This window comes from Anopheles cruzii, chromosome X (assembly GCF_943734635.1).
Source record: "Anopheles cruzii chromosome X, idAnoCruzAS_RS32_06, whole genome shotgun sequence".
Classification (NCBI taxonomy): Eukaryota; Metazoa; Arthropoda; class Insecta; order Diptera; family Culicidae; genus Anopheles; species Anopheles cruzii.
The window spans coordinates 3,660,470-3,677,538 of NC_069143.1; the positions used below are offsets into that span (position 1 = coordinate 3,660,470).

A 17,069-nucleotide genomic window follows, 5' to 3' on the forward strand; every position below is an offset into this window, starting at 1 on the left:
TCTCTCTCTCGCTGTTTCGTTTCGCTTGCATCTTCTCTCCATCGCTTCTGTTTCGCTCCCTCGTTTGTTCTCTCTCTCATTTCCACATGTACGTCTCAAGCACGGAAATAGACGGGGGTAACTAAGCAAGATTTCTAATCTCGTTCCCGCTCGTTTGTCTCGCTTCGTACCACCCATCGTACGCAATAGTGTCGTCTCAGTTCCTCGCACTATCTCCACAAACACTAGCATCGCGGGCGGACGTATGTATCAATTTCCCTGCCGGCTGGCTCGGTTCATGGCGGAGCGAACGGGAGAGCATCGCGCTTAGGTCGCGAACGCAACAATTTAGACCACGCACTGCGTCCGGCGACCATTTCTAGTTCAATCGCCAGCCAGGCCAGTGCGGGTTTGTTTAGCTAATTTAAGCGATTCGGTGGTTTGTGGTGTTGATTCGTTGCGTAGACCTTCGTTGCGATTGTGCCGTGGTGATACGAGTGCGACGATTTACGGTATGCTAGTGCCACCGGTGGCCACTGGATGCGTGTTTCAAACGTGCCAGCCAACCGCCGGTGGGGCGCGTTTCCGGAAGTGCAGCGATGAAGTAGGTCTATTGGTCACCGTCATCACTTTGAGGCACTTTGAGGTTGTACGTTGCCAGAACATTATCTGTTCGGATCTCTCGGATCGGCTTCGCTGCTGGTTACTGGTGGGTGAATCGGAGAAGGTACTGCCTCCGTAAAGATGCTCCTAGTGGTGCCAGTAAGAAACCATCAAACCTTGGGACTCGGCTCTCGCCTGACCCTTTCGCCAGTCGCAACGATAGTAATTCACGATAGTATTCGAAAGCGCTACAATGAGCGCCAAACAGGCTCTTTTCACCTGTCCCAGACCTGGATCCTAGTGGCTCTTCCTCGATTGACAGGGAACTATTTCCGAGTGTTCGTCGACTCAATTTTGCCAGCTTTCCGGCAAGTGGCCCGCGTATCCAACATGACAGGCGCCAATACGCCGTTGGAAGCGTTAATGATTTGGGTGTGGAGTTTCAGTCTCGGATTTAGTTTGTGGTTTTTCCCCAAAAACTAGCATTCAAGCGCAGTCTGCATTCTGATGGCGCGAAAAACAAGATGTCGTTGCCTAACCGAGATCATCTCCTTGGTGTTCCGTTCGCAATTGGATTTATTTTCTAACATCAAAGTTTGCGAATCCGTAACTTCCAACAGGAACTGGCAGTGTTTTCTATGTTTAATCACTTAGACTCCAGCTTCCTCCGATCTGGGTTCGAGCCCTTCGTGGCCTGCCAACCGCTCTGTTTGGTCTATTTTGGATCCGCACCTGTTGCTGCTGGTTTGCCCGCGAACGTGGTATTACCAACGGGCAGCAGCAGTAGGCCCCAGGATGCCCGTGCGACTATTACTTCAAATTTGAAACAAGTAAACCACCTCAAACGGCGAACCGTGGGGCGCCCAATCGAGAGCAAAGCAAGAGAGTGCGCTTCAGCTTATGCGGCTAAGTTATGCTTCATACCTGGGCACGGTTCAGCATTATGCTGGTGCCATGAGGTGCTTCCAAACATTCGGCATCCGGCCGGTCTGTTGTGGAAAATTGGAAACGAAAACGGTTGGATGGCGCTCAACGATAAATGTACCGTTCGACAAAAATAAAATACCGTTCGCGGGGTAGCATTGGAATGCACACGTATAAGTTTCCATTGTTTTTCGAGTCCCTTTGAGTACGGGCTTCACGCTCCACGACTGCTACTCTTTCTTTGCGATTCGACCCGCATTCGGTTGGTCGCAAGTTTTGGTCAGCCCGGTCGGGGCGGTTCTTTTACGAAAGATTGGTAGAAAGTCGCGCGTTAAATCTTCGCTCGAAAATCATAAAAACGGAAGCAATATTTATGCTGCAAAGATTAACCGTCTGTGGACAAGCGAACGGCTGATCGGACCGGACCTTTTGCTTTCGGAACTAATATACAATTATCCGTTTGCTTATCCCACCAGGGGAGGAGGGCGGCACACGGAGAGATGACGACGCTCACGGAACCTAACGAATCGGTCGAACGGTGCAATAACGGTGTTTTTGTTGTTGCGTCGATTTCTCTTTCGACATCGAACACATGGGCGAAGCGGCTCAACAGTAGAGCTAATCCGGCAAATCAAATCAACGCTCAATACCGGAAAGGGCTTTCGACGGTGGAGTGCTTTGCCTTACCCTTATCGGTCTCTCGGTCGTCCGAGAAATTAACTGTTTTTTGTTTGCATTGAGAGGCGCCCGAAGGTGGTGCGTGGTGATCCTTCACCGCCCCTTCGGCGTTGACTACGGCCTCTGTCTATCGATTTCGATGGTGTTGGTAATGCTCTCTTTCTCTGATTCCGTATGCGCGCTCGACGTGGACGGGAAACAGGGGTGGGCTTGAGATAGCAAACTGCACGACACGACGACAGAACGTCTGGCGGCAGCACGCCCTTACCAGCATGTCTTTTGCGCACGCGCCTCATTGCAACCCCGTGAAGGGGGTTGAACTCCCGATGTGAACTCCGCGCGTTCGCTTACTTCAACGGGCCAACAACGGGAACGGGCTTCTTCCCCGCCCTAGCAGCCCTTTCGCAGGAGATGCGCGTGCCCGAAGCTGTGGGCTCTCCGGGTGCTCGGCGGTTGCGTATGTTCGCATCCTTCGTCCTCGGCGAGAGCGCCCCTGCGTTCTCTCACCCGGAAGCGTCGGCCAAACGTTCGCAGGACTCAAAGCAAGCGTCCGTGCTGCTGCCGTGCCGTGGTCGTGTATCTCTCTCGCAGCAACTGCAATGTCCTTTTTCGACGGGTTGAGGCAGAAACAGTAAAAACAAGCGCTTACTGAGTACCGAAATTGTTTCTGGCCGCACCACCTTTCAAACCAATCGGACACAATTTTCCAACAGTCGAGTACAATCCAGTGCTGCAGGTGCTGTGTGTGTGTGTGCGTTCTTGGTTTTTGTTACAGGTGGACGATACTCAACCAGTGCAAAAGCTAAAACGAAACAAGAAACTCCCGAGTGCCAAACACGGAAAACAGGAACAGACTGTTTGTGGCTGACGGACGGACTCCGTCATGTGTGCAACGTGACTATACTTTTGGGCACCACCACCCAAAACGGTTTGCCCTTGTGAGATTGTGAATGCTTGATTGTGAATGCACGCTTTTGAGAAACCGTTACCACTGCTGCTGTTACCACGCTGTCACCGACTTCCTGCGCGTGGTTTGTAAATCAATCAAGCGACCGTCAAGCGACCGTACTGTGGCGCGGCAACTCCTTATGGCCATCGTCTGTCTGGAACGGTGCTAACGCTACGCTGAACCACACGACTGCTGCGACTGTCCACAGCCAGCCTATCAACCGCCCAACCAATCAGCCTCAAGACACGGCGCACCGAAGGCGCGAAGGGTGCAGCAGGGCAGCCACTGTCAGACTGACGGGGCCCTGGGGCCGCCGTCGTCGTTTCCTTGTTTGGAGACAGCACCAGCAGCGCCGCTCAAGTCTGCGGATCTAGCGGGCCCAGCTCCAGAAGGTGCCTACGGTCGGAAATTACTAAAGATGGCTGGTAAGTAGAATAGATTTAATAAATTTGCATCCGCTATTTATGCTACGGGGTTAACCGTTATTGTTTGCGGAAGTAGTTGCCCTACACGAGTCAATACCATTTTTGGGCGGTATGTCCTTTGTGTGCGACGCTAACCAATGTGTAGCCACATGTGTAGCCACCTATGTATGTGTGACCCCTGTTATCGCCCAACCCAGGTTGGATAGTTGCACGTAATCAGATAGCGTTCAGATTTGTCGTGCCGACCATACTTGTTGCGATAACGGACGAGGGCGTCCTCCAAGTACGCCACTGCTGGTCGAACTACTAATCCTGTTATAAGCCTCTGGTACAAGTTCGTGGTGTAGGTTTTTCCATACACCTGTTGTCGCTAAACGCCTCTCCCGGGTTAACCGACTTATTATTGATAGGATATATTCGCATTCGCGGGTTGCCACCAGCGGCGAATCAGTGCAAGTGCCCGTTCGCGGCTTTCCTGGAAAGGTTGCACCCCGTGAGGAGCCTTTCGAGACACGCATCTGTGCGTTTGCGGTCTTCGGAGGGAACCGATACGCTACAACGCATTTCACCTTTCCGTCGCGTTCAGCCGGCCGGTTCAAAATAGGCACCATCACCATCATCACGTCGAACGACTTGCCGGTTTTGGTTTACGCGTGGCTCATATGTTCCTGGTGGTGGCGGTTAGACCGTTGTCGTTTGTCATGCAGCCTGTTACGAGCTGGGTTTCAAGTTTCCAATCGCGCCCGATGCTCCCCCGTCACGCACTGATGAAGGGGCTGTGAAGTTAAAAGTGATCCACCAGTTCCCATGATGCCGGTGCCGGTCGGGTATTTGTCGATAGCGGATAGCGGCCCACCGATGGCAATAAAGCATAGCGTTGCTAAACACCGAGAACAATCCCTGTCCGCAGTCCGCAGGGGATGTTTTGTTTTGCATATGATTCTTGCCATGTTCCTGCTGCGATGGTGAATGTTGATTTCAGCGTTGATTACGCGTGAACATTATTGGGCAATTGTAAAACGGAAGTTGAAAAAGAGTAAAGCCAGCGAGACTAGACAACAGATTTGGCCAACATCAACGTTGTGTCGGGATAGAGTTGATTCATTTATTCTTGATTCTGCACTCACTCGCTTACTATCTTCAATGTGATACTTTTATTATTTCGTCCTGGTCCGTGTAACACAGAACGCGACTACATTGGGTTCGCCACGCTAGCGGAGCAGGTTCATCGGAAGTCGGTGAAACGAGGTTTCGAGTTCACGCTTATGGTGTGCGGTGAGGTGGGGCTCGGCAAGTCGACGCTAGTGAACACACTCTTTCTGACTGACCTGTACAAACACCGGACCGTGCCACCGGTGGAGGAGCGCATAGAAAAGACGACGCACGTCGAGAAAAAGACGCTGGACATCGAAGAGAAGGGCGTCAAGCTGCGCCTGACGATCGTTGACACGCCCGGCTTCGGCGACTCGGTCAACTGCGACGATAGCTGGCGTGTCTGCACTCAGTACATTGACGAACAGTTTCGACAGTATTTCACCGACGAAAGTGGCCTGAACCGGCGCAACATACAGGATAACCGGGTTCACTGTCTGCTGTACTTCGTTCCCCCGTACGGTCACGGGTAAGGGAGAGTCTTTCGGTCTCTCGTGTGTGTTACTTCCTTTTACCCACAGCTGGTACCATACCTATATCTTTTGTGCTTTCTACAGGTTGCGACAGTTGGATATTGATCTAATTCGGCGGCTCCACAAAAAAGTGAATATTATTCTCGTGATCGGCAAGGCGGATACCTTGACCCCGAACGAGGTGAAGAAACTGAAAGCGAACATCTTGGAAGACATCGAAACACACGGCATTCAGACGTACCGGTTTCCGGACTGCGATTCTGACGAAGACGAGGAGTTCAAGCAACAGGATCGCGACCTGAAAGCAAGTCTGCCGTTCGCCATCGTCGGTAGCAACATGGTGCTGGAGGTGGCCGGTCGTAAAATACGTGGCCGCCAGTACCCGTGGGGTGTTGTAGATGGTAAAGCCCACCCGCCCGCCTGTCCCCTTTCCACCGGCCCTTAAGCTCCGCATCTTGCTTATCAATTTCGTTTGCTCGTTGCAGTGGAAAATCCACAGCACAGCGATGTGGTCAAACTACGAACGATGCTCATCTCGACACATATGCAAGACCTGAAGGACACGACGCGCGATGTACACTACGAGAACTACCGCGCTCAGTGTATTTCACAGATTTCGCAGCATGCATTACGCGAACGCAATAAACTGAAGCGTGAATCGACCGCATCGAGCCATGAGTTCAGCGACACCGATCGGCTGCTGCTTCAAAAGGACGAGGAGGTAAAAGTGATTTCTACGAAATGCTCCCACTCGTCGCCCCAGTCCGAAGCAACGCAGCTCAATCTTTGCATTATCTTTTACCTTCCTTTCAAATTTGGCAGATACGTCGTATGCAGGACATGCTGGCACAGATGCAGGAAAAACTAAAGTCATCTCATATTAATGATTCCGTCGTCGACGTCTAGCTCTCGTTGCAGACATTCTAGGCGATTGTGGCCGTTGTGTTTCTACTCGACTTTCAGGGGCAATAATGCTGCGAAACAGCACGATTGACCTCTGCCCACCGTGTTCCAATGTAAACGCATTCGACCTCCGAAAGCCTGTCGGCGATCACCAGAACAAGAAAAAAAACAAGCTAGCGTTTAGGGAGGAGGATTAGTTAAAGGAAAAATAACACGTTACCTTATTGTATTCCATATGACACTAGTGACGAAAACATGGCCGCAATTGGGCAGGTAAAGTCTTAAAACATAATTGACGAACATCATGGAGGACCAATTGGGTAATACACGGTCTTAGTTCATGGGTTTTAGTAATAGCGTAGCTAATATGAGCGAAAACTAGTACCAGTACGGCCAGTATTCTAACGTATGAAAAATGGAAAAAAATGCTCGTGCATTCGGGACGGAGTGAGAGTCTCACGCAGAAACACGTTTTGGAACAGCATCATTGGACGCCTCGGGCTGAACATAACGACAAAACACGCTCGTCTGCAAGGTACGACCAAAGAAATAGTCGTAGGTATCTATTATACGGAGGGAACGAGTACGAGCAACCAGTCATTCATTTAACTGCAGTCCACGTCCAGTAATCGACGCTTTCTTAATGACCATCTCTCTTTACCCTGATCCTTTTTATACAATAGAATTCAACGCTTTCAGTGATGACATGTGAGCCTACAGTCAAGGTGTCGATCGACCAAAATGTGGAATTACAGTATGGCACAGTACGCACTCAAAGAATGCGAGTTTGACAATCGGTCAGCATAATATACGATTACTACGATACAGCAGTCGCACGGTTGAAGTTACCACGTCAACACCCGAAACATGAGTCGAAGCATTATTGGGCGCCTGGTAGGCCTGAATTGACCTATGAAAAAAAAAACGAAACTAAAAACCATAAACATCAGATCAAGAAATAATCCAGGTGTTTGTTAGTATTCACAACGTTTTGTAAGTGCGGTACACATTCATAGAAACATGCAACAATCTCGCAGTCGATGAGTAACCTCGGATTAGTAAAAACGGTTGTTCGAAACGAACGATTTAGTAGGTTTATTGCTTTTGTGTGCAATATATTTTATGCAAGTGTTTTGTTTTTTGTTTCACTTTATTAACTATGGTTTCTTTTTAAGCGAATGAAGGGGTGCTTACATAAAAAGGCGTCTATAACTCAGATTCCTAAATGGCGAGATATTACAAAGCGCACATCGCTTTAAACATTCAGACCTATCTTTACGTTTATGGTGTATGCCTTTTCTATTGATGTGGCTCTTTTTGACGGATCAGTTTTATTTCTCCAATATGTGCATAGTAGGATCTTAAGGAACGACAAAAACAGCATTTCTGCATAAAAACTGCTGAGAAAATAGTTCAGCATTTGATGATTGGGGTGTCATTGGCTCTGATGTCCCTTTCAACAAAACAGAAATCCGCCAAATGTACCAAAATACAGTTTCGTTGTGACATAAACCGCAACCCGAGAACGATTTTTATGCGTTACAGGAAAAACCTACGACCAACCGTTACATGTTACTCGTAATAAATTATGTCAACGAATAAAATAAACGATAAAGGCAAATTTGAACCAAACAGGTTAGCGTTTGGTAGTGAAACGGGCTCAGAGCGGTTGCATTCAGCTTTTCTGTGGAAACCAATCGTATTCAAAAAGGTATATTTCTTTTAATGCTTATACAAAAAGATAAGATACGATAACTATGATTTGCTATTTTTCGTAGTCAAATCGCCCTTTCTTCCACGTCCTCATGACTGTTCAAAATAAACATACAGGAATAACAGGAACTATAGGATTGCCCCGCTGATTGCGGGTGTGCACGAACTTACTAGGCTAACATGCCAATCTCTGTTGCAATCCCTGCCAATCCTCTTGCACTTTCCCGGTAATTTGGAAGGATATTTTTTTAACTATTTTGTCCCGGCATGCACTGTATGCAATTCCATGGTAAGCATTCATTAGTACCAATATTGAACTAAAATTGTCTAATACCTATATTACCTGTTGCTACCCCCCAAATGGGTGAATAGAATTTAGCAACATCGGTATCTTTTTCGGTGCACATATTTTATTTTTCGTTCTTGATAGATTTTTTTCTTTTTATGTGTATTGTTTTTACTACTTATCACTAATTTTTCATCAGTAGCTGATTTGCTTTCACTTTCCTTCATTCGTGCATCGTCAACAAAGTTTAGCCTCTACTTTTACTTTGCTAATATTGAATCAGTGACTTGAACGGATTAATCGTTAGCATAAACCGTTTAATCAGTTTAGCATAAACCGCTTCTTATAACATATTATTCAGGGCACGGTTTTCATCACACCATATATAGAGAATCCAAATAGGGAAACCAAATTCACTAGTCGCCGATTTAGCGTAAAAGATGTCAGACTGTTGTTGAGTCAGAATGTGCATCGATCCTAGATATCCGGCGACCTAGTTAATGATCAGACAACACCTTCGGAAATCGTCATAGAGGAAAAAAAACTACACAGTTGTGCAATATAATATAGTGGAATGAATCATATTTCGCGACCTCTTATTCAGCGGTTTGCCTCTCTTGTTTTCGTTCTTGGCAGTTTGGCTGCAATTTATGCACTAATATCTTGATGCCTTGATTTTGACGATGAGTATGTCGATGCCATTATGCACACATACAATTGTATCACCGTTGTTGAAGAAACGTTTACTGTTTATACATAGTTTTAGCTACATACGCATACACTGAGCTTTCTACCATGCAAAGGATGTGTATTTCGTCATTTCATGTATTTCATTAGTATGGTAAAACAATTAATCCATTGTTTGACGTCATAAACACAGATAGTTCAAATTGCGATGTTTTAACACATACACCGGATAGGATGTCCCTTGTTTAGCTAACAACAACATTTAGCAAACTAACCTTCTTAACTCCCTAAATGATAAACGTATGTCTTCTTTGGCTAAATTAACAACGACCGTCGTTGTATTCACAGTGCTTATCGTGTTCGCTATTTATACTCTCTTAGCTATTACATGAACCAAAAAAAAACTGAAAACCTTTGCCCAACATCTAGCGTTCTGTTGATCTTAATGTTTAGTGTTGATCTTGGTGTTTAATCAATCTTTGTTTTAAAGTAGCGTTTGAATATGGCTGGTACGAGAGCAACGATAGAGAATGCGGCCAGCATTACGATCGAGCCCCAACTAAACGCGTCGCTTGAGCTGGTCATCTTGTACAGCGTTTTGCCAGCCTGTATTGCAATGAAAGATGGTGGTGCCACGCCGAGAAAAGTGCCAAGTGCAAATGGATATAACGGTACGCCGATTACGGGAGCCACCAGGTTTATGAACCAATTTGGCAGGAATGGCGTCATGCGCAAGAAGAGCATGTAGCTTAACAGGTCGTCTCGGTGACGATCCACTTGCGATGCCCATAGACGGGCCCGTTCAGGAAAGTAGAACTTTACCAAACGCCTTCCCACTAGTTGTGAAAGAAGATAGCACAAGGTGGCACCAAGCGCCGAGCAGAAGCAGACCAGCGTGAGCGCGACCGGGAAGCTGTACAGGAATCCACTCAGTATCGATAAAAACAATGAACCCGGAATGGCAAACGTTTGTAGGCTATAAGTAAGAGAACAATACCAAAGGTAGAAGAGGGAAAAATGAAAATCAGAAATCAAGAATCAGGAAATGAACAAACAAACACAGTGTTTGTGTGGGAGAGCGAAAGAGAGAGAGAAAGAGAAAGAGATAGATAGAGAGAGAGTGAGAGAGAGAGAGAGAGAAAGAGAGAGAGAAAGCGAAAAATAACAATGAAGATCTGTTTCAGAATAAAACTGCCAAATCCTTTCAATATTTACTTAAGCGAAGTGTGTAAGCTAATAGCGACAGCGACAGAGGGAAATGACAAAAATGAAAGTAGCGAAGGAAGTGAACTACTTACAATATGTACACCAGTATGATACCAAACATGACTTCGAGATTGTAGAGATCCTTGTACCGATCCAAGACTCGGCCCAGCTGTTTGGCGTCTTCAATGTCGAACGGTACTTTGATGTACTGTTTCTCCGATCTACAAAAATGTTACGGTAACAGTCACGAGACGAGAGTCGAACAGATAAACCGTGCTGGCACTCAGAAGAGTTCACTTACTCGTCCAGTTGCGGAAACATCGCGTACACATAAAGCATCGCGAACAGGCTTGCAAGAAAAATGCCCAATAACAGGATGAGTGATTGGCGGGCAGAACGATCTTCGTCCACGGGTGACGAATCGCGCTGGTTAGTGGAACCAGCAGTTGCAGTCGCTGGCTTTAACAACACCCCGTTTCTGACCGGTTGCAGCTTTTCAAGCCGATTATTGTTGTGGCCGTATGATGGCTGGTCGAGGGTTCCGTTCAGATGAGTCATTTTCACATCCGTCGATTGTTGCTGATGATGATGGCTGAAGTGGATGCTGCCATTACTGCTGCAGGCAGAGGCACTGTCTACCAAGGTATCCATCTGATCACTCTCTACATCTGCTGCAGACATAGGAACCTAACGTAGAAGTAACGAAATATTGGTTTTAATAAAAATTGAGTCGACAGTTTAAACAGCGTGACGTCTCGCCCACATGACTATTTGTGATATTGAAGTATATATGCTTTTTTTAGTTGTTCCCGATGCGGGAAACGCATCCAGCTCGTGAAGTTACGATTGACCTTCGAGCATGAGGTTTCGCTGCCATTCTCTCGCACTTACCTATTGCGAACGAGACGATTAGCTCACTTTCCTTGGATGTAGCAGGTTTGCGACCAGCTTTTGTCATCCGTCCCAGACGCGGTGGGGTGATATCGTATGATGTTCACCTCTCTCACTCTATTAAAAAGGCGCAGCCTTGATCGCGGTAACACTGCTCGCGGGTGGGGATAACCGTGTTTGCGCGATTGTGTTACAGTGTTGTGTGGGTTAAGTACACAAAGGGTGTTGCCTGACGGGCGAAATGCTATTTGTGGCAAAAGCAAACAGGCATAATTCTGATGCACGTGTACAATGACAGTAAAATATTCCGCAGCTGAGTTACAAAATCCTAAGGTTATCAGCCGAGTGTAACAAAGGGTTACGTTTTGTCATCCTTCATCACTCAACTGAACTAATTGGTTTTGTTCCTACGATACTCAGCATCTGAGAGTGAAGCAAAAAAGCTCCTGGCCTAGGTTGGTTGACCTGCGGCTCAAGGTAATTCTTCAGTTCGATATGACTTGCGACAATATGTCGTACTTTCTTGTGTTGTGTAACGCACTTTGGAAAGGACAACGTTTTTTGGCTTCTGATTCAGCAAAACGCGAGGACGTTGTTTAGAACTCCACAAAATCGTTCCCTACAAAGAAACGCAACAAATCAACAAACAATGGCACGCACGTTACTGCGTATGATCGCCACACCAAAGACAGAAAACCAGAAATCCATTTGTATCAAAGCGATGCGACGAGCAGGGATCCTCAAAGCGAGATGCGCGGATCGCAAATTTTGACATATCGTTCGTTATCCGAAATAAAAGTGCCAACTTGTTCGAACCAAAGTTCCTGCATAGAAGTTCGCTAGATAGATTTTCGACGTCGTAGTCAATTAGAAACAAATCAATCACCGGATAACCATAGCTTAAAGTCGGGTGATTTTGCATATTTGATAGAGAAAGTCTATGCTATACATTTGTAGAGGCTGCTAGCTTCGCCAGCACTGTCGTAAATCAGCAGCGCGTATACAAAAAAGCAAGTATTATGAAATGCTTTCATAATCCTTAACACAGCGGATTGTGGAATCGTTTCATACAAAATACATAATGAAGCTGGTCGCCCTAACAAATCTAATGCTGTGACTTTCTGTATCAAACTTCGACATCCATCGACTTTACTTTAGCTCAATGACAGCACACAGTCGTGGTACGCAGGCTGTATTGTGAAGTTTCGAGTTCGAATTTGTCAACTGTGGCATATCGGATCGGTTATACCAAAAAGTTGAATTTTAAACTATTATTTTATTCCATGGTCAAAGAACTAAAAGAGGAAGTTCAAAATTTATAAATAACAATCAACAATAACTAGCCTAACATTATCAGTCTTCAATAACTGAGCTTATTAGGAACTCTGACCAAGAAGATTAGTTTAAGAATACCGGCCAAACTTACCAAATTTGTCCAGATAGACAGAGGGGTGTGGTAGGCTCCGTTTGAGATTGCGGAACTGAATCTACAGCAATGCGAGAACGGCCGGCAGTTGATCACGAGAGGTGGAGGGATTGTCTGGCCTGGTCTGATTCAGGCCAGGGCCGGTCGACGGTTGTAGGTCTCGGAGGGTGGAATTTGAAATGAATAAATTGGCCCTTGATTTTCTTTCAGAGGAATTTGAAATGTACATGTCATTAAACTTTTCGGTTTATTTTCAATACGTTGTAATTTGCTAGATATATCCATAGGAAGAATTTAGACAGGCACAAAACATGATAGTCTGGTTTCTACCATATTCGTTACTACTTCAATACGACCATCTAGTGTACATCAGTATTTTTCCAAGCTCTAACAAACAAAAACTAATAAAAATATACCACATGAATTAATTCAACTTCACTCTTTTCACAATCGATTTTCTACGTCAGTTTCCGTCTAATATGTGCCTACTGCAAACAAGAGAAACGCTCTAACATCATCAAAATGTCACTCTAGATTATTTTACAGCTCTACCTTACAAGCAGTTGCTCTTCGTTTCACAACGATACAAATCCACGAATAGTATGCTATTTTTGGTATCGTTTTCTGTATTTTATCCCTACTACTAGGCCTACTCTGTAATTCACATTGTTATTGACTGATAATTTATTGATACCGTATGCTTGATAATTTAACTAAAATTCATCAATTAGATTATCATAAAATGAAGACTTATGTGATTTGAGTGTACCACTTCTTCATAATAAAAAAACAAATCATAATAAACAACCTTCAGCAGTAGTTGAATGTGTGTTTTCAGAATGAATCTTTTGCAGAAAAATGCGATGTATAAAAGACAATAATGTCCATATAATAAACTAATTCATTCGTACAAGTAAACCTTGATCAAATGGTACTAGTTACAGGCACAGGAAAATAGATTATGTCGTTTTAATTAACGCAGTTTCTTTATAAGTTCTACAAGAAGTGTAAATAAAATACCGTCTCGCCAGGTAGATAATCTATCATTGATTAATTAACTCTCCCTTGGGTTTTGATGTATATCCATGCGTCTGCGTCGTGTGTGAGCGTAACCGCGCCAGCGGAACGCACTACTAAGATAGCCTTCTAAACAGGAATATATCTAAATATCAACAACGAATAACAGCCATTCGAATTCTATTCTGCTCTGCTAGAGTATTTGGTAGAATTAATTGATACGGAGAAGCGTTTAGTTAGGTGTATACGTATACGTCCGTTCAATATTATCTTACAGCTTGAGAAATTCTCGAAGCTTGCCAATGTTTTGGTAAGCAATGACGCCTCCCAAATTGCGGATAGTTTTGCGATCCTGATATGAGATCTTCTTTACTGATTTGTTGACCAGCGTATCTTGTAGATTGAACAGATCGCCGTTCATCGAACGCAGGATTGCCTGGGGGGCGCAAGTATCCCATTTGTAGGTAGTACCTTTACTGAGCAGAAACAGTTCCGCTTCGCCAGTAGCGATCTTTAAAATTTTGTAGCCAGCACCGGCAGAGTAGATTACATCGTACTTCAGTTGATTGCGAATGAATTCAACATACTTTGACTGTTCCGACGGCGAAAGTATGGCGATACGCGCATCTGGCTCATGGGGGGCGATGTTGTTGAATTTTAAATCGCCCATCGACATGCCCCAATAGATTTTTCCGCGATATTCGGAGGTTTGTTGCTCATTTTGTTCGGCGAACGGTTGATTAATTACACCAATGATGGGTGTACCGTGGCAGGTTTCGTAAACTCCGATCAGTACAGTACAACACTTTAAACCAGTAGCTGCTATATTGGGGAATTTAGTGAGCTTCTCTTCGCCCTTGATGTATTCAGCTGTAGCATCAATCGGATCGATCCAAATTCCCAATTCCGACCAATCATTATCCAACGGTATGGAGTCGGATGGCAACTCGAGGCTCTCTAGATCGAGTTCTACCTCTCGGTACACTTCATTCACTAGCGTCACTACCACGTCGTTGTCAGGGGCAAAAATCTAAAACATCAATTACAGGATTTGTTCCGATCAGAAAGCTCTTTAACATGGTCATTAACCAAATTTGATACCGTTACCTTTTCCAGCGTTTTTGTCGTTTTCAATTGATCATCTGTTACCGTCACCGTAACCGAATCACCCGCTTTGTTTGTGAACTTGGCATTTTCTTCGCCGCGAATGTTATCACGTAACTGCGGAAACTAATCGATAATGTTCATGTTAGTACAACACGGTACGGAGATATGTTCTCTCAAGCCTGCTTACCTGCTTGCCAATGTCGTACTTTATCATCTCTTGTATGAGACAGTCAGCTAGTGTTTTAAAATCGTGATCGAAGCGCGAATTAGACTCACTTTCATCCTTCTCCTGCACCAGCAACTGAAACAGACGCTCATTTTGCCGGCATACGCGCGCTATACTGGCCGCTTTCTCCGATGCCTTGATTAGCTCACACAACAGACTGATGGCAGACATTTTTATGCTATACAGCCGAGCAACAGGGTAAACTCGGGTGCTGAGAAACAGATGATAAACTAAAAATGTGAAGGGCAAACTGCAGTTTTGCGTTTCGACGATGAGGGTAAAATTAAAGGGAACAATTATATTCGTTGCTTAATTGTATGTGATGACTAACTGCAGCGGAAGCACAGTATGTCCGGGAGATGACGCGGGTCGTTTACTGCGAGAAGATGGTTAACGTAGAACGAAATGCAAAGCGAACGACCTGTGGGATTTTCTTCGTTACTCCTCCTTACGCGTCCACTGCGTTGAGCGATATGAGCTGAGAGTATTTTTGCAGTTTACATCGACCCGAACCGACGAAGCAGAAGCTTCCCGTTCGCACACTGTGTATCTCCCGATTCAATATGTAGGCCCGATGCGCTAGAGAGAGCAAACACGAAATATGAAAGGAGAATTGTACATTCCAGCACTACGCCGTCGCACTAGCGATCACTCAGGATTCCTCAGGTAATTTGGTTACATTTCAGTGTTCGCTGCACTGAAGCGGTTACTCATTTCATCTGCTCTTTCCTCATCTGCTTGACTAGTTGTGGAATGATTTGAAATTATCTTGGCTCATTCACGAGCAATCGCTGTGTTTGTCTTCAAATAAAGTAAAATATGCAAATAATAACATAAAGCCTAAACTTTTGCCTATTTATATACAAACCTTTCCAAAGCCCCTGTTTAAAATAAACAGAGCTCACTCGAATATTTACCAAGTACACGACGGTGACTTATGAACATGATGTCATAAAGTACGGGAGTAAAGATAGTGAATCGACAACATCTATAAAGAAAGACGAACGGATAGCTGAACCGTAAATCCTTTAAACATCCAAATCCATGGTATGTTGTAAATGCGTTTGATAGTCGATATTCACTGTTTTAAATAGAGTTGAGGCTTCATGCAATTATTTTGGGGATGGCGAAGGAATTTGTTTACATTCTTAAGGCGCAGCACACATCCGAAGTGCGTTCTGGAAATGAAATTTCGGGACGTCAACACGCGTTGTCTTGCATTGGATTGTATGGGATACTTCACACCGGCAACGGCGTCAAGTTACTCCGTCGAAAGTAAAATTGATAAAAGAGACAGTCTTGGGTTCGCCAATTTGTCAAGGTTCGTATAGTTGGAGGTGTGGTGGTTGGGGCGAAATATTTCGGGCTGTTTTGTTTTTTGACAGATTATTTGTGTTTATATTTGCAAGTTCAAGATCCATTGCGTTTTGATGCGAGAATTAAAACAGTTTACGATGAATTTGTGTTTGAATTACAAGTAATAATTAAGTTAAAATTGCTTGTGATACAAAAAACCTCAATTGAGTAGTCTTCGATTAGTTTTAAAATACACAAGGTGTCTCAATGTTTTCCCCCGGCCGACAGGGCGAAATACTTTTCTCTTGACGTTCCCAAATTCGGCACTTTGGTGTGAAGGCGTCGGTCCCAAATTTGGTCGATCCCACGTTGTTGTTATTATAGAGACTTTCAGCTCGAGGCTTCATTCGTCTCTTAGTTGGCTATTTGGTCGATCCCAACTTTCAGCTCGCTGTCTGCAGAGCGCTTATATAGTAACGTGAAACACAACAGATTGCACTTTTTTGTTTACATCCATCCTTTTCATCCTGTCATCTATTCCTTCCTATTCGTCGATGAAATTGAATAACAACCACAATGGCTGGCTGTCACTATTTGTTTGTGCACCCAAACACAGATCAGGCCAGCTCAGGCTGCAGGTCAGCTCATTTTTGATTCGATAATACGTATCGAATCACAGTTTGGTGAAATTTCGGCAATATTACATCGGCTAAAGCTTGGACGGCAAACGAAAATGGAAAAGGAAAACAAACTTGCGGCCCCAGAGAGTGGAAGGAAAGCATCATCCCGAGGAGATCTGCAGTCGCTACCTACGCGCCAATACCTGGATCAGACGGTGAATCCTATTTTGCTGCAAGGTTTAAAGTTGTTGGCGAAAGAGCGCCCACCCGAGCCGCTACAATATTTGGCAAACTTTCTACTGAAGAATAGAAACCGTGTCGATGACTGTAATGGAGGTAACACGGATGATACGCAGTAATAAAGCCAATTATTCATTTGACTACTTAACTTAGTTATTTATTTATGTTGAGCAAATGAGTGTCAAAGCGAGCACAATGGAAAATCGACGAAGCTTCGTTAAACGACGAAAGCGGCCTAAAAGGGGAACCGTCAAACTAAACTGTCAGT

General features: G+C 44.9%; 4 protein-coding genes across 5 annotated transcripts; 2 read left to right on the plus strand and 2 right to left on the minus strand.

The window, feature by feature from the left end:
• Positions 1-3,171: 3,171 nt before the first annotated feature.
• Positions 3,172-7,708, plus strand: LOC128273028 (septin-4). The gene is made up of 5 exons (XM_053010936.1): positions 3,172-3,558; positions 4,744-5,179; positions 5,268-5,584; positions 5,669-5,904; positions 6,006-7,708. Exons 1-5 carry the CDS (start codon positions 3,552-3,554, stop codon positions 6,087-6,089), a joined length of 1,080 nt encoding a protein of 359 aa, XP_052866896.1. The 5' UTR covers positions 3,172-3,551; the 3' UTR covers positions 6,090-7,708.
• On the minus strand, positions 7,194-11,540 carry LOC128273036 (transmembrane protein 41B). Of its 2 annotated transcripts, none has more exons than XM_053010957.1 (4): positions 10,742-10,843; positions 10,280-10,665; positions 10,071-10,199; positions 7,194-9,748 (listed from the first exon to the last, which is right to left on the minus strand). In XM_053010957.1, exons 2-4 carry the CDS (start codon positions 10,657-10,659, stop codon positions 9,241-9,243), a joined length of 1,017 nt encoding a protein of 338 aa, XP_052866917.1. In that variant the 5' UTR covers positions 10,660-10,665; positions 10,742-10,843; the 3' UTR covers positions 7,194-9,240. The 2 variants fall into 2 exon arrangements, with proteins under 2 accessions (XP_052866917.1, XP_052866909.1); XM_053010949.1 differs by lacking the exon at positions 10,742-10,843 and adding an exon at positions 10,870-11,540 and having other exon boundaries at positions 7,195-9,748.
• Positions 11,541-12,544: 1,004 nt separating this feature from the next.
• Positions 12,545-15,556, minus strand: LOC128277839 (inositol polyphosphate 1-phosphatase). The gene is made up of 4 exons (XM_053016377.1): positions 15,514-15,556; positions 14,607-15,446; positions 14,420-14,542; positions 12,545-14,342 (listed from the first exon to the last, which is right to left on the minus strand). Exons 2-4 carry the CDS (start codon positions 14,814-14,816, stop codon positions 13,584-13,586), a joined length of 1,092 nt encoding a protein of 363 aa, XP_052872337.1. The 5' UTR covers positions 14,817-15,446; positions 15,514-15,556; the 3' UTR covers positions 12,545-13,583.
• A 982-nt stretch (positions 15,557-16,538) lies between these two features.
• Positions 16,539-16,926, plus strand: LOC128270613 (protein dpy-30 homolog). Its single transcript, XM_053008027.1, has one exon. It carries the CDS (start codon positions 16,675-16,677, stop codon positions 16,918-16,920), a length of 246 nt encoding a protein of 81 aa, XP_052863987.1. The 5' UTR covers positions 16,539-16,674; the 3' UTR covers positions 16,921-16,926.
• Positions 16,927-17,069: the final 143 nt, after the last annotated feature.

What these genes read in the sequence shown, in the direction of transcription:
- LOC128273028 (XM_053010936.1), top strand. An exon ending in GTTCCCCCGTACGGTCACGG is followed by an intron (nt 5,180 to 5,267) that starts GTAAGGGAGAGT and finishes TGCTTTCTACAG; the next exon opens with GTTGCGACAGTTGGATATTG. An exon ending in TGCTTCAAAAGGACGAGGAG is followed by an intron (nt 5,905 to 6,005) that starts GTAAAAGTGATT and finishes CAAATTTGGCAG; the next exon opens with ATACGTCGTATGCAGGACAT.
- LOC128273036 (XM_053010957.1), bottom strand. Translation starts at nt 10,659, where the DNA reads ATGTCTGCAGCAGATGTAGAGAGTGATCAGATGGATACCTTGGTAGAC. An exon ending in ATGTTTCCGCAACTGGACGA is followed by an intron (nt 10,200 to 10,279) that starts GTAAGTGAACTC and finishes ACATTTTTGTAG; the next exon opens with ATCGGAGAAACAGTACATCA. An exon ending in ATCATACTGGTGTACATATT is followed by an intron (nt 9,749 to 10,070) that starts GTAAGTAGTTCA and finishes TCTTACTTATAG; the next exon opens with CCTACAAACGTTTGCCATTC.
- LOC128277839 (XM_053016377.1), bottom strand. Translation starts at nt 14,816, where the DNA reads ATGTCTGCCATCAGTCTGTTGTGTGAGCTAATCAAGGCATCGGAGAAA. An exon ending in AGTACGACATTGGCAAGCAG is followed by an intron (nt 14,543 to 14,606) that starts GTAAGCAGGCTT and finishes ATTATCGATTAG; the next exon opens with TTTCCGCAGTTACGTGATAA. An exon ending in CGACAAAAACGCTGGAAAAG is followed by an intron (nt 14,343 to 14,419) that starts GTAACGGTATCA and finishes TTGATGTTTTAG; the next exon opens with ATTTTTGCCCCTGACAACGA.
- LOC128270613 (XM_053008027.1), top strand. Translation starts at nt 16,675, where the DNA reads ATGGAAAAGGAAAACAAACTTGCGGCCCCAGAGAGTGGAAGGAAAGCA.